Below are 14,361 nucleotides of genomic sequence, written 5' to 3'. Positions count from 1 at the left end.
AAGGTAGATGTGTGGACATACAAGAATGGACAACATAAGAAAGAAAGTCACAGTTGTATCCATTTAGGAAAAATTTCGAGAGATATGTTTAAGATGGTATGAACATGTACTTAGATGACTAATAAATGCTTCAGTTAGACAATGTGAAACTATAACAAACACACATATCAAACAAGGAAGAGGAAGACAAAAAAAGACTTGGTTAACAATAATAAAATAAAATTTATTTAAGTATAGACGATGTAGGAGATAGAGCTCAATGACGTAAAATGATCCATATAGCCGACCCTATTTAGTGGGATAAGGCTGTTGTTATATTATTTATGATATAAATAAGATGTTAAAATTCACACAATTTAATAGTATAAATTAAATGCGAATGGGATATTTAAATACTTGATCCTCAATGCCACAAAAATATATTGTGGTGGAGGATTGCAGTTATTTAAATTTATAGCATTACGTTGCAGATTAGGAGCAAGGTAAAAATGATGAGATTTAATAGATTCAACTAGGGGTTGATAGAGATGTTTATATATGAAATACAAATACGATGATACTTGGTTTAAATGGAGGAGTGTTGATTGTTCTTTGCGATTAAATGGAGGAGTGTTGATTGTTCTTTGCGATCATATGACATCTCTAAAGCGTAAATATAAGTTTTATAAAATTATGACTAAATCTGCTATGTTATATAGAGTTGAATGTTGGATTATAAAGTAAGTGCACGGATAGAAGATGGATCACAGACGAAGATATTAAAGTGGAGGTATAGACATACGATGATAGACAAATTAAAAAAATGATAATATTAGAGAGAAAGTCGGGTTTGTACATATTAAGGGACAACATAAAAATTGGAGGCGGAAAGGGAAGGAGGTAAAGAAGAAAAAGAGAGATATGATAACTATATATTTAAACAGATCTTGTAATCCATTTGTAATGATATAATTTTAACAGACAAGCTAAAAAATAACAAGTTTAATTTATATTGATGGATATATGGAGTAATTAATTTCAATTCTAGATGTTAGCGAGTTATCTAAGTTTGATATTATAAAATTATATATTTTAGAGTATGCTACCACCAATATTAGGAGGGTGTTGGCGCAATGGTAAAGGTGCCGTCGTATTACCTTGAGTTATGGAAACAACCTCTTGTGAAGCAAGTAAGACTACGCATAATAGATCCTTCCCGGGGACACCGTATTGCCGAGAATTTCGTGCACTGGACTACTCTTTTTTTATGCTACCACCCACATTCTTTTCTACCATATTACCTTCTTTTGATATGGTCAAGTTTCAATTAGTATTTGAGGAGCTTGTATATTTTGTAATTTATTGCTCTGAAGTTTTAATTCAAATGACATCCCAATCGTGGAGTTTTTAATTTTATTTTCGTTGTTACAAAATAGATTTTTCTATTTTTTTTTCTTATGCACTTTTGATGCAATGATGTTTTTGTAATTTTGATCACGTGAGTCCTATCCTTCGTTGTCAAACTAATTGTGTTGTTAAAGGCGCGCTCGAGGCGTCAGGCGCACAATGCGTTGGAAAAAACGCCTTTCCCTACGCGAGGTGGGCGGTGTTCGTCTGGCGCGCGCCTATAGGGCGCCTTTGCACCTCAACTGAGGCGCAACAAGGCGCGATCGTGAATAATTTCTAGAACTTTAACCCAAAAATACCATTTCAAATCAAATTGGTTTGGAATTAGGGCACGGAGAAGAAAAGAACACAAGAAGGGAAGAAGAGAACACAAGAAGAAGTCGAAGAAAAGGATAAAAGTGAAGAAAGAAAAGAACGTAAGAACAAGAAGAAACCTGAACCCGAGCCAATTCCGTCTGCCGCCACCGCCGTTGCTGAGTCGCGCCGTGCCCAGATATGTGTTTTTTTTCCTATTTTTTGTTTTTATGTTCTTCACTTTTTCTTCTTCTTCTTCTCTTCTTTTTTCTTTTATTATCTCCTTCTTCTGTTATTTCTTTTCTTCTTAACTTTTCAGTTTTTCTTCGTCGTTTCTTCTTCTTCTTTTCTTTTCTTCTTTGTTTTTCTTTTTTTCTTCTCAACATTGAGTTGTTGGTTTATGTAGAACACACTGACCGATTTTGTTTTTTCCCTGTTTTTCATTTTCGTAGGTTTTGTTGTTGCTGTGCTGGTCGTTTTTGCTGTATTTTTGGTCCTGTTTTTTCATTTTTTTGTTGTGCTGCCTGCTGTGCTGTCCGTTCCTGTTGCTTTGTTTTTTTCTCCTTTTTTTTCTTATTTTTTTGCTGTGCTGCCTCATGCTGTGCTGTTCTTTCGTGTTGCCGCATGCTGTGTGCTGTCCGTTCGTGCTGCTTTGTTTTTTTCTCCTGTTTTTTTTTTAAATTTTTTTGCTATGCTGCCTCATGCTGTGTTGTCTGTTCGTGCTGCTTTGTTTTTTTCCCTGTTTTTCCGTTTTTTTAATTCTGTTTTTCTTTTTGTTTTTTTTTTCTATTTTTCTATTATTGATACACTACTTTTCTATTACTGGTACAGTATTATTTTATTTTGTTTTTAATTTTTCAAATTATTTTCTTGTTCAATTATCATGGAAGGTGGTAGTGATATTTCAACATATATATCAAAAGATCCGGCGTGGAATTATTTTCAAAGAGTTAATCCGGATAATAAAAATGATTTAATTTGTAATTTTTATCAAAAAGTTACAACAAAGGGGGTATCTATCGTGCGAAACATCTTGTTGAGGGGTTTCGAAATATTACGATTTGCAAAAGATGTCCACCTCATGTAAGTGAAGAAATTAAAAATTTCATGGAGAAAAAGACAGAAAAAAGTAATCTTTCTAAACTTACGACATTGGACTTTTAGGATGTAGACCCTCTTGGTGATGATATTGATATGGATGACATTGGAGCTAAAGCTGTACACAAGTACAAGTTCTAGATCAGTGAATATGCAAAAAAGGCTAAGACAAATAGGTCCAATGGATACGTATTTTGCTCCTAATGTGCAAAAAAAATGTTGAAAGTAGAAAGGGTAAAGAGAGACAAACTACGATAAATGAGGCATACAAGAAAGAATTGAGGGAAAAAGCTTGTATGACCATAACTAAGTCGATGTATGATGCGGCAATTCCTTTTAATGCCGTTAACTATTCAAGCTTCTAAAAGATGTTAGACTTGGTTGCCCAATATGGTATAGGTCTAAAAGGACTCAGTTATCATGAGGTGCGGGTTTCTTTTCTAAAAAAGGCTGTTGATAGTGTGACAAATGATTACATTAAGTCGTGTGAAACAGAATGGGTCAAGTATGGTTGTAGTTTGATGGCAGATGGGTGGACAAACAAAAGAGGACATTGATTAATTTTTTAGTGAATTCTCCTAAAGGTTCAATTTTCATCGAATCGATTGATGCTTCTGATTATGCAAAGATTGGAGAGAAAATATTTCTGTTGCTTGATCGATTTGTGGAGCGTGTAGGAGAAGCAAATGTTGTTCAAGTTGTTATGGATAGCGCAAGTAACAATGTGCTTGTTAGTTAGAATCTATTTAATTCTTTCTTATCAATTTGTTTTTTCTTATATATGTTAAACTTATCTAGTTTTCTAACTTCTTTTATAGGAAAATTATTAGAAGCAAAAAGGCCACACTTGTATTGGACTCCGTGTGCTGCTCACTGCGTCGACTTGATCTTAGAAGATATTGGAAAATTGCCTGATTTCAAAGCAACATTGAAGAAGGCAATGAGTGTGAATGCTTATATTTATGTTCATCTCGGCATGGTAAATATGTTGAGGCAATTCACAAGACAAAAAGAGCTTTGTCGGGCGGGTGCCACAAGATTTGCTACTACTTTTCTCACTTTTGAAAGGATGCACTTACAGAAGCAAAATTTAAGAAAAATGTTCATTTCAAAGGATTGGACAAAGAGTAAATGTGCAAAAGAAGCGGTGGGGAAGAAGGTAGCTAAAATCATCATGACACTTAGATTTTGGAGTAGTATTGTGCACGTTTTAAAGATATATAGCCCTTTAATCCGTGTCCTGAGACTGGTTGATGGCGAAAGAAAATCTGCAATGAGCTATATTTATGAGGCTATGGATAGGGCAAAAGAAACAATTATGAAGGCCTTTAAGGAGAAAGAAGAGAAATACAAAGAAGTGATTGAGATCATTGATACTAGATGGGAATGCCAACTTCATCAGCCTTTGCATGTTGCAGGACATTATTTAAATTCAGAATATTTTTATTCATACACAGATTCAAATATATGTGGAGAAGTGGTGAATGACTTGTTTGAAACTATGGAGAGATTGGTTTTAAGCGCTACTGAGCAAGATAAAATCACTACCCAGCTCTCTATATATCGAAAGACAGAAGGGCTATTTGGGAGGAATGTGACAATTAGACATAGAAGAGCATTATCTCCAGCAGAATGGTGGGAATGCTACGGAGCAAATACCCTAAAATTATAAAAGTTTGCAATTAAAGTGCTTAGCTTCACTTGTAGTGCTTCTGGTAGTGAGCGCAATTGGAGTGTATTTGAGCAGGTATGTAAATATAAATGTATAATACTATTAGTATGTTACTTTTATAAGTAAAAAATATTCTTTGCTATTTTATTATACTTATTGTGATTTTTGACATTTTGTAGATTCACAGCAAAAAAAAGGAATAGGCTAGATGATTTGGTATTTGTGAAATACAATCGTGCCTTAAAACTTCGGTATGATGCACGTGATAAGATTGCCCCCATCTCTTTGATAGATATTGATGACAGTAATGAATGGTTGATGGATAGAATGGATGGAGAAAGTGATAATGAAGTAGATGAGTTGGTTTTTAAAGGTGATGACTTGACATGGGATGTTGTTGCTAGGGCTAGTAGAGTTGAAGAGCCTGAATATTGTACTAGAAGAAAAAACATTGCATCCACGGCCTCTAGTTCACATGCTAGGCCTAAACAAGTTAAGAAGGGAAATACATCTTCTTCTATGAGACACTTATCTCTAAGACTTAGTGATGAAGAGGAAGAAGAAGAAGAAGAAATTGAATTTGAAGAAGATGAAGATAAAGAAGAAGAATACAATGAGGATGATCTTGAGCTTGATGATTAATTTGACTTATTACGTTTGTTTTGATGAACTTTGTTAGATTTGAAACTTGAAAGTTTGAAACTTTTATTAAATTTATCATGGTGTTGTTTTGCTTGTCATATTTGATATTTGTGTACGTGGAATATTAATAGTTATCATATTTGACATATTATATGAGTGTGTTAGTAGTTTAGTAATAATCAACCTCATGTTCAAGAGGCGCGCGCCTTGGGCGCGCCTCGGGCTCTAGGAGCCCTTTGCGCCTCAGTGCGCCTCGCGCCTCTAACAACACTGCAAATTGATAATTGTATGCTCAATGCTATTCATCTTATTGTTGTTAGAAGAATTAGGTTAATAGGATTATTAATGTAATGACTTTAATCCTTCATCTGTTCTCGTGCACTACCTATGAGCCATTGCCATCTCTTTGTTGTTGATTATCCTACACCCACATCCATTGCTCGTGACTTGAATGAGCTCTTAAATGAATGTAATCTTGTCTGACTCCTTTCCCTCTTGAAATCTTATCCTTATCGCTCATGGCCTGTTAGGTTGTTCTCGACCTCCCAAGCATGGAGTTTTTAAAACAAATTTTTGTTATTAGAAAATGGAGTTATGTTTTTTTTTTAAAATTGCTTATGCACTTTCCGCACAACTATGATTTGGTAATTTTGTAACACATGAGTCTTATCTTTTGTGTTTCTATTGTCAAACTAAAACTTCTATATTCTATGCTATTCATCTTATTGTTGTTAGAGGTATAGGCGATATGATTATTAATGTAGCGACTTAGTCCTATATTAATATTTTAATATAGAGATGTAATTGTCTCTTCACAACATGTATATTAGTATATTACAATACTTTCTTCAACTAAACTTGTAAAGCACCCCTTTTAGGGTCTGGGTTTTCCATAAAAAAATATCCCTCTTTTGGGGACGTTGTCGAAGCTTACTGCATGACTACCCGTCAAACCTACTGTGCATGTCGATTGCCTATGAGTCAGCCGCCTACAAGCTCTCTGTTGTGGATTATCCTACACCCACATCCATTGTTTGTGATATCTTGTGATTCAAATGATATCTTCAATGAGTGTAATCTCGTCTGACACCTTTCCATCTCAGAACTCTTATCCTTCTGTGCTTGATCTCTCAACTCTTAATTCGTTTGTTCTTGATCTCATAGATCTTGTCTGTCTCAGCTAAATTTCCCTTGTGTGACCTCCCATTCTATTCTATACTTGAGGTCCTCCCTGTACTCCTTCAGATATTATTTGCACTCAAGTTCTCCTTGTATTCACCTTTGGTTCAGCCCTTGTGCAAGCTTCATTCTTCTTAAAATTTCCTCTTTTTGCACCAAACTTTCTGTGTGCTTCCTCCTGTGCTTTTCTTGTGTGTAATGAGTCTTCCTAATGCACCTTCCCTACCATTGTCACTTCCATCACAATGCCTTAACTGCCCTTGTCCATTCTAATCACATCTGAGTCTCTCTATTTGGAAGTGTCTGTTCATCAGTTGTGGATCTGCATCAAGGTTGCTGCCCCATGTGGATGCTAAATCCAACACTACCTGCTTTTTTGATTCTGCATGACAAGCAATTTTGAGCAACTTCAAATCTAGAGCAGTCTCTTTCATGTATCTGGAGTGGAAGTAGAAGTGTAGCCTCCTTTTGCACTCACCTTCTGTTAGGTGATGTTGTCTCTTTCTTGTTTCTGAGTGGAAGTGGGAGTAGAAGTGTAGCCTCCTTTGCACTCACCTACTTTTAGGTCATGTTGTGAGGAGTGTGTGTTCTCTTTCTTCCTTCTTTCAACACATCCTGTTTGATGTGAATAGAGAAAATATCTTATTCTCATCTTGCTACTTCATGTAATGGGTCGAGCTTGCTGTCCATCTCCAATGAAGTCTTCATTCAGAGAAAATATTCTGCTCTCAGTTTTCTACTTTCAGGAAAGAGTCGCTGCTGTGCTCTCCATCATTTCTCCATACACGTTGCGTGCCGCTATATACACAAGTTCAAGGACATTGATGTGCTGGTTTAAGGATTTGTTTCTCTTTATCCTCATATTTTTTGATGTGCTGACTTAAAGTCAAAGACCATGCTGACTGTGTACTAATCAAAGGTTGTAGGGATCATTGCTTGCATCCTCTATTTATTATTTCTAGAGTTTTGGTTAATTTTGTTTTCATTTTCCTGTTATAATTTATCTAGTTTATGTTGGAGATAGTCTAGTAGTTGTATTAGGATAATAAAGTTGTTAGCATACTGCTCTAGTTCCACAATGGTATTTTAAGTTAGGGTTTTTAGATTCAATCTTATAATATATACATAATTACCTTTTTCAACTTTACAATTCAGTATTCCTCTTTCCCAAACTTACAATTGGTGGAAAAATTAATTTTTGGGTTGACACAAATAGATGATGACTGATTATAATTTGACTTTCTGCTTGACTTCATATAGGTTCTGTTCTCCACTGAGACTTTTGCAATGGGAGTTAATGCTCCAGCTCGAACAGTAAGCTGTCTATTTTCTATTGTTTGGTTTATAACAATGCTCAACTTTTATTTTGTTGTTTGAACATTATTGTTTGAGAGTTTGGTTGGTTTTTTTGCTTCTGGATGTGCAAATATTTTACATGTTTGAAATTGGTTTACATATATCTTAGCTGATTTTGGAGATATTATGACTAAATCATGCGGATTTTAAATTGTTGCCTGAAATCCTACTGACACCCTGGAGGCAGATTATAATCAATTGTTGCACGATCAACCTTTCTTGCAGGAATTTCGTTAATATTTGTTTGATTATTATCTTCTCCTTGCTAGAAAAAGCAACAACTATACATCCATTGCATAATTGTATTCTAGAAAGTTGCAAGTTGAAAAACACCCATTTCAATTTGAAGATCCACTTACTAGTTTGCACCTACAAGTATATGAACAAAAGTTTTGATTTTACACAATTAAATGCTTACAACAGAAGAAAAATGCTTATCACACAATTAAATCCAAGCAAGCATGAAAGTTTAATCGACCCCCAAAACCATTCTAACCAATTGCAGCAAGACCCTGCCAAAAAGGTTACCAAATTACACTGTCATAAGCAACAAAATCAAACAAAAGCCTTAAGAATAGGACAAGATTTATCCAATAATGACTTACCAGATCAACAACCAACTTAAAAAGGGGTGCTGGAATTTCTCATAGATTCTGCCCTTAGTTGATGACAACATTATCAAATTAAGATTTGTATCATAAATCATTTTGTTAAATTATTAATAATAAGGTTGAGCATAAGAACATCAAAAAAAAATTCTACTTTATTGTAGGTAGCTTTATTTGAGATAGCTTTAATATCTAAAAGCATGCAAAATATTCTAATATTTCATTTAGTAACATAATAGAATTGATGAAGTTACTGCTGATTCATAATAAAAATATTTAAGTTCATATCCTACCTTTATGGCAATATATATTGTTTATTTCATTCCATAAGAGTTGAAAATGAAATGAGTAATAGAAAAAATCTTCTTCAAATGTTTCTACAAAAGAAAAATTATTGTTGTCAAATAAAAACCAATTTAGACATGAAAATAACTTCAAACTCACTATCATTTTAATTCTATGTATCAACTTCACAAGATTTGTTCTTAGTCATTCTTACCCGTCAAATTCACATTGGCTGTCACCATGTCTTTCTATTGGAGATATTATTCTTATGTTATTCTTTGCTTCGAGAATTCACTTCATTTAACCATCAAACTTATCATATAATATGAATTTCAGTAATTTTTTTCTTTTGTAATAGATTCAATTTAATTTTTTATTATATTTAGTTTAATTTGATTTTTTAATTGGTTAGATCTTGGTTTAGTTGATTTGATTTACTTCTAATGATTTCTTTCTTATTTTTGAAATAATATAAAATAAGATTAATATCATATTGAATTGAAATGGATCATCACAATTTTTTTCACTTTTGGTTCATATGATGAGATTATATTGTTTAATAGCATATAGTTCTGATGACTATGGTTAGCAATCACAAGAAGCCTCTGCGCTTTGTGTGAACAAGTCTAATCTCTGTTCATGGCTATTGAGATAAGTCAATATTAATACAGATTGCCAAAGATTGCCGAAGTTGTACTGACATCAACAAAGGCCAATCTGTTTTCCCAAAACTCAGTTATCAGATATAAATCATTAGAGATGTTTTGAAGGAAACATAAGATTCGAAGGACTTACTTAGATATGACTTAAATTCTATAAGAACATAGTTGAAAACAATTGAAATTTGGCCAAATTGCGAGTGAAAAATTTAATTAAAATTTAGTCAAATTAAGTTGCATGATTGTCTAGATTGTGATTCACACCATAGGATCTTAGGTTTCAAGGTGACCAAAATGATCCATTTCTAAACTAGGATATGAATTTACATAGGATCTTGTGAGCCTACAATCCAATTTGATTCTATAATTGTTTATTGTTCCAACTAGATGCTATGACCTTCAGTTTACCATTTTAATTCTAATGATCAATATTTTTTTATAACAAATAATTTTTTTTGTATCATATGAAAAATTTTCAATGGGGAGCATTGACGTAATGGTAAAGTTGTTGTCGCATGACCTTGTGGTCATAGGTTCGAGTTGTGGAAATAATCTCTTGTAATGCACAGTAAAGTTGAGTACAATAGATCCAATGTGACTCAACCCTTTCCTGGGAGGCTCCGCATTGCAGGAGCTTGAATTTTTTTAATTATATTTTATTCTTAAATAAATAAATTATTATCAAGTATTATTTTTAGCGTTCATCTTATTAAAGTTACTTTTATAATACAAAGATGGAACCTCTAAATATTGTTCAAAAATTGCATGGAATAGTTCAAAAATATTTTTATTAGACAGTAGGATCTTACAATTGTATGCTTCAATCTTATGATCCAAACCTATGGGCTTCTTCCCATTCCTAGGTAGGATATTTGATCACTCGATCTAAGCTCATTGCTCCAAATGAAAGGAGAAATAGTTGCTATTCTGCTCCATGTTAAAGAGATGAAGGTTCCTCCCTCAGCTTGATTTTGGATAAAGAAGAGAAACACAAAGATGTTTCACATATGGAAGAGAGGTTGTTGTCAGATCTCACACACTGTTGTAGAAATCAAACCATTGAACCAATGCTACTGAACTAAATTGGTTCTGTACTGCATCAAACATAAAACATTCAATTCAAGCCAAATTTGAACCCAAGATAAGCTTAACTTAGTCTATTTAAATATAGTCTTAAAGCGGCAAACAAGCTCCAATTAAGCCACAATTAACCCTAATTACATCAAAATCAGCCTTAATATGACAATTGAACCTCAAACACAACTTTTTAACACTAAATTGCAGCTGTTATAAATAGTTATTATCACATAACCATTAATTAATTAATTTTGTCATATAACACCATTGCAAATCTCGACCCAAATCAGTGAATCCTTCTTGGGATCTATCAAGGATACTTACTTCATGCTTATTAGTTCCACATGGGCAAGTCTAGCTGTCTATTGTATAATTAGATTTCTTTTTTTAATAGCTTGAGCTTTTAGCATAAGCAGTTAACAATCACTTTAATTGATCCAAAATAATATTTGAATGCCCATGTGTTTTATATAGTAGTCCTTTGTTAGAGATCCTTTAATAAATTATAGGATATTATTGCTCATTGATTGACGCTTCTTGGATTTTTATATGAAGCAACTTATAATTCGGTTGTAAATAATATATGGTTGGGTAATTATGAGATAGACAAGTTTTCTCACAAGTCTTTGATAAGAGGATCAATGTTCAAAACTATCATCTTTTGGCCATATATTATGATTTTTCATTACTAGAATTGCATATTTTCCTTTAGGTGACTTCTACTCTAAGAAAGTAATATTAACTTCTTAGGTCTTTAAAATAAAAAATTGTTTTGTGATAATTTCTTATTTTTACAATGCCTTGCATACCATTTCTTATTAAAACAACAACTTTTTAAGGTAAGTTTATGAAATTATCAAATCGCGTAGGTTAGTTTTAAAATTACCAAATCACGTACCCACTTCCCGTTTTACCCCTAATCATTCGACTGATAAAAAAAATCAGTCAAACCAATTTTTGTTTAAAAATAAGTCGATTGATTTTTTAACACCAGTTGAATTGATTTTTCTCTATGCCGAATTTTCGAGCAAATTAGTCGACTAATAATGAAAATCAGTTGAATCGATTTGCTTCTGTATCAAAGTCGATTTTGAACAAAATGGGTTGATGGACCAAACGACCTCGGATTGACATGAAACTAGTTCATATGTATTCGGCTAGTTCTCCTGATTATATCTATGCTCTTAAACATCAATTTGATCTAATATATTAAGAGCAGTGAGTAGTTTTTTAACATAAATGTGTTCAAAAAGTCCAAAACCGGTTGATGGATCAAACGATTTCGGATTGATATGAAACTAGCTCTTATGCGTTCATTTACTTCTACTGATTATATTCATGCTCTCAAACATTAATTTTACTCAATATATTGAGAATTGTAATTTTTTGAACACGAATTGAATTTTTCAAACACATTCGTATTCAAAAAATCATTGTTCTCAATATATTGATCAAATTGATGTTTGAGGAATCAGGAGAACTAGTCGAACACATAAGAGCTAGTTTCATATCAATCTGAGTTTGTTTGGTCCATCAGCCGATTTGCCCAAAATCGGCTGATAGGCCAAACGACCTCGGATTGCCATGAAACTAGCTCTTATGCATTCGGTTAGTTCTCCTAATTATATCCATACTCTCAAACGTCAATTTGACCCAATATATTGACAAATCGATTGATGGATAAAATAACTTCGAATTGATTTAAAACTAGCCCTTATGTGTTTGGCTAGTTTTGATTATATTTATATCCTCAAACGTCAATTTGCCCCCATATATAATAATTTTTTGAATACGAATTAGATTTTTCGAACACATTCGTGTTTAAAAAATCACTGTTCTCAATTTATTAGGTCAAATTGAAGTTTGAGGGCATGAATATAATCAGGAGAAGTAGACGAACACTTAGGAACTAGTTTCATGTCAATCCGAGGTCGTTTAGTCCATCAATCGGTTTTGAACAAAATCGGCTAATATTTGAGAGTAGTGATTTTTTAAATCCGAATTAGATTTTTCGAACACATTTATATTTAAAAAGTCACTACTCTCAATATATATTGGGTCAAATTGACGTTTAAGGTCATGAATATGATAAGGAGAAGTAGCCGAACACATAGGAGCTAGTTTTATGCCAATTTGATGTTGTTGGGCAAAATCAGCTTATGGACTAAACGACCTCGGATTGATATGAAACTAGATACTATGCGTTCATCTACTTCTCATGATTATATCCATGCCCTCAAATGTCAATTTGCTCTAATATATTGAGAGTAGTGATTTTTTGAACACGAATGTTTTCGAAAAATTTAATTTGTGTTCAAAAAATCACTCCTCTCAATATATTGGATCAAATTGATGTTTGATGGACCTAGACAACTCAGAATAACATGAAACTAGTTTCTATGTGTTCGGTTAGTTCTCCTGATTATATCTAATCCCCTCAAATGTCAATTTGACCCAATATGTTAAGAACAGTGTTTTTTTTAACATGAATGTGTTCGACAAATCTAATTTGTATTTAAAGATTTTGTTTTCAATATATTGGATCAAATTGATATTTGAGGGTATGAATATAATAAGAACTAAACGAATATATAAGAACTAGTTTCATGTCAATCCGAGAACGTTTGGTTCGTCAGCTGACAGAACTAGCCGAACATATAAGAACTAGTTTTATGTCAATTTAAGGTCGTTTGGTCCATCAACCGATTTTGCCCAAAATTGACTTTAATACAGAAGCAAATTGATTCGACTAATTTTCATTATAAGTCGATCAGCTAGTAAGCCATCCCATTATGCAATCCATATCCAAGGTTCATAACGTCAAATTCTTATTGTTCAATCATGTGGAGGAGAAAAGGTGAATTTAATACTATAAATCAATGTTAATTGTTGCATTAGGCATATGCCGTCGACCAATAGAATGATGAGGTAGGTGTACAAGGCAATGAAAGAGGCAGATATATTGTCCACTTAGCCGAGCAAGAAACTGAGATTGGAGAGGGAATGAGGTTAGAAAATTCACCTCTTCTCTTGATACAATGATAGTGTAAGGGAGGGAGGGAGGGAAGTTGGACATTCCTATGCAAGACATCTGAAACTCCGTAGGTGTTCGTGTTAAAGGGATATTCTTGGTCTTGTCGGGACAAGATCACGATATACTATGAATTATATATTTGCATGAGTTGTATAGTTATACGATTATATTAATTATATACGCTATATGATTATTTCTTTATATAATTATAAAAGCTATATATTACTTCTTTCTTATTTTTAATTAGATTTATAAACAAATCTAATTTACTTTTCAATTAAATTATGTAATAATTAATTTATATTAATTAATAAATTAGTTTTCTATGTATACACAGTGTATTGCATTATATTAATTTTAATTGATAATTATATTCAAATTAAACTAAATTTGAATATTAATTTGTATTAATTTATGTATTAAATCAGATTTCAATGTATAAATATAATGTATTAGATTAACTTCTAATCAGTATGCCTGTTTAAAGAACATTTGCATGAGAATGAAAGTCAATCATTAAAGACCATGTGTGCCAGTGCTTATTTTTATGGATGCGCTGCAATTAAAGACCATGAGGGCGCATATGCTTGTTTTATGCTTGCTATGCTCTGTTACTTCTAATGGGCAAACATGCAAGTGTGTTAAATCACACATAACCTTCTGTGTATTCATATATTAAATGATTTTTTTATTAAACTATTTCAAATTTTGAAAGGGTAATTGTAAAATTAAATCAAATTATGAATATTAATTTATGTATCAAATGAAGGGGAGCCTTGGCGCAACGGTAAAGTTATTGCTTTGTGATCAAAAGGTCACAGGTTCAAATCTTGAAAATAACTTCTTGCAAAAAGCAGGATAAGATTGCGTACAATGGATCCTTCCCCGAGACCCCTCGTAATGGGAGGTTCGTGCACCGAACTGCCCCTTTTAATTTATGTATCAAATAAAAAATTAATGGAAAATTATTATCTACTAAATTAGATTAAACTTTAATCGGTAGTTATATTAAAATTAAATATTATTTTTAATTTATTAATGTATTAAGATCGATTTTGATATATAAATATA

The 14,361-nt window shown here is 32.8% G+C and overlaps 1 protein-coding gene across 2 annotated transcripts in view; it reads left to right on the top strand.

Annotated features, from left to right (window-relative positions):
* LOC122037203 (DExH-box ATP-dependent RNA helicase DExH11-like) overlaps positions 1 to 14,361 on the top strand; it is a 94,490-nt gene that overhangs the window by 33,675 nt on the left and 46,454 nt on the right. For both annotated transcript variants that reach the window (XM_042596660.1, XM_042596661.1), the window contains exon 15: positions 7,532 to 7,585. In XM_042596660.1, coding sequence (XP_042452594.1) covers positions 7,532 to 7,585 — 54 coding nt within the window. The remainder of the gene's footprint in view (positions 1 to 7,531; positions 7,586 to 14,361) is intronic.

The sequence above is a fragment of the Zingiber officinale genome, unplaced genomic scaffold, assembly GCF_018446385.1.
Source record: "Zingiber officinale cultivar Zhangliang unplaced genomic scaffold, Zo_v1.1 ctg244, whole genome shotgun sequence".
Taxonomy (NCBI): domain Eukaryota; kingdom Viridiplantae; phylum Streptophyta; class Magnoliopsida; order Zingiberales; family Zingiberaceae; genus Zingiber; species Zingiber officinale.
Note: the sequence above shows the minus strand (reverse complement) of the source record. Positions and strands in the feature narration are given on the sequence as shown.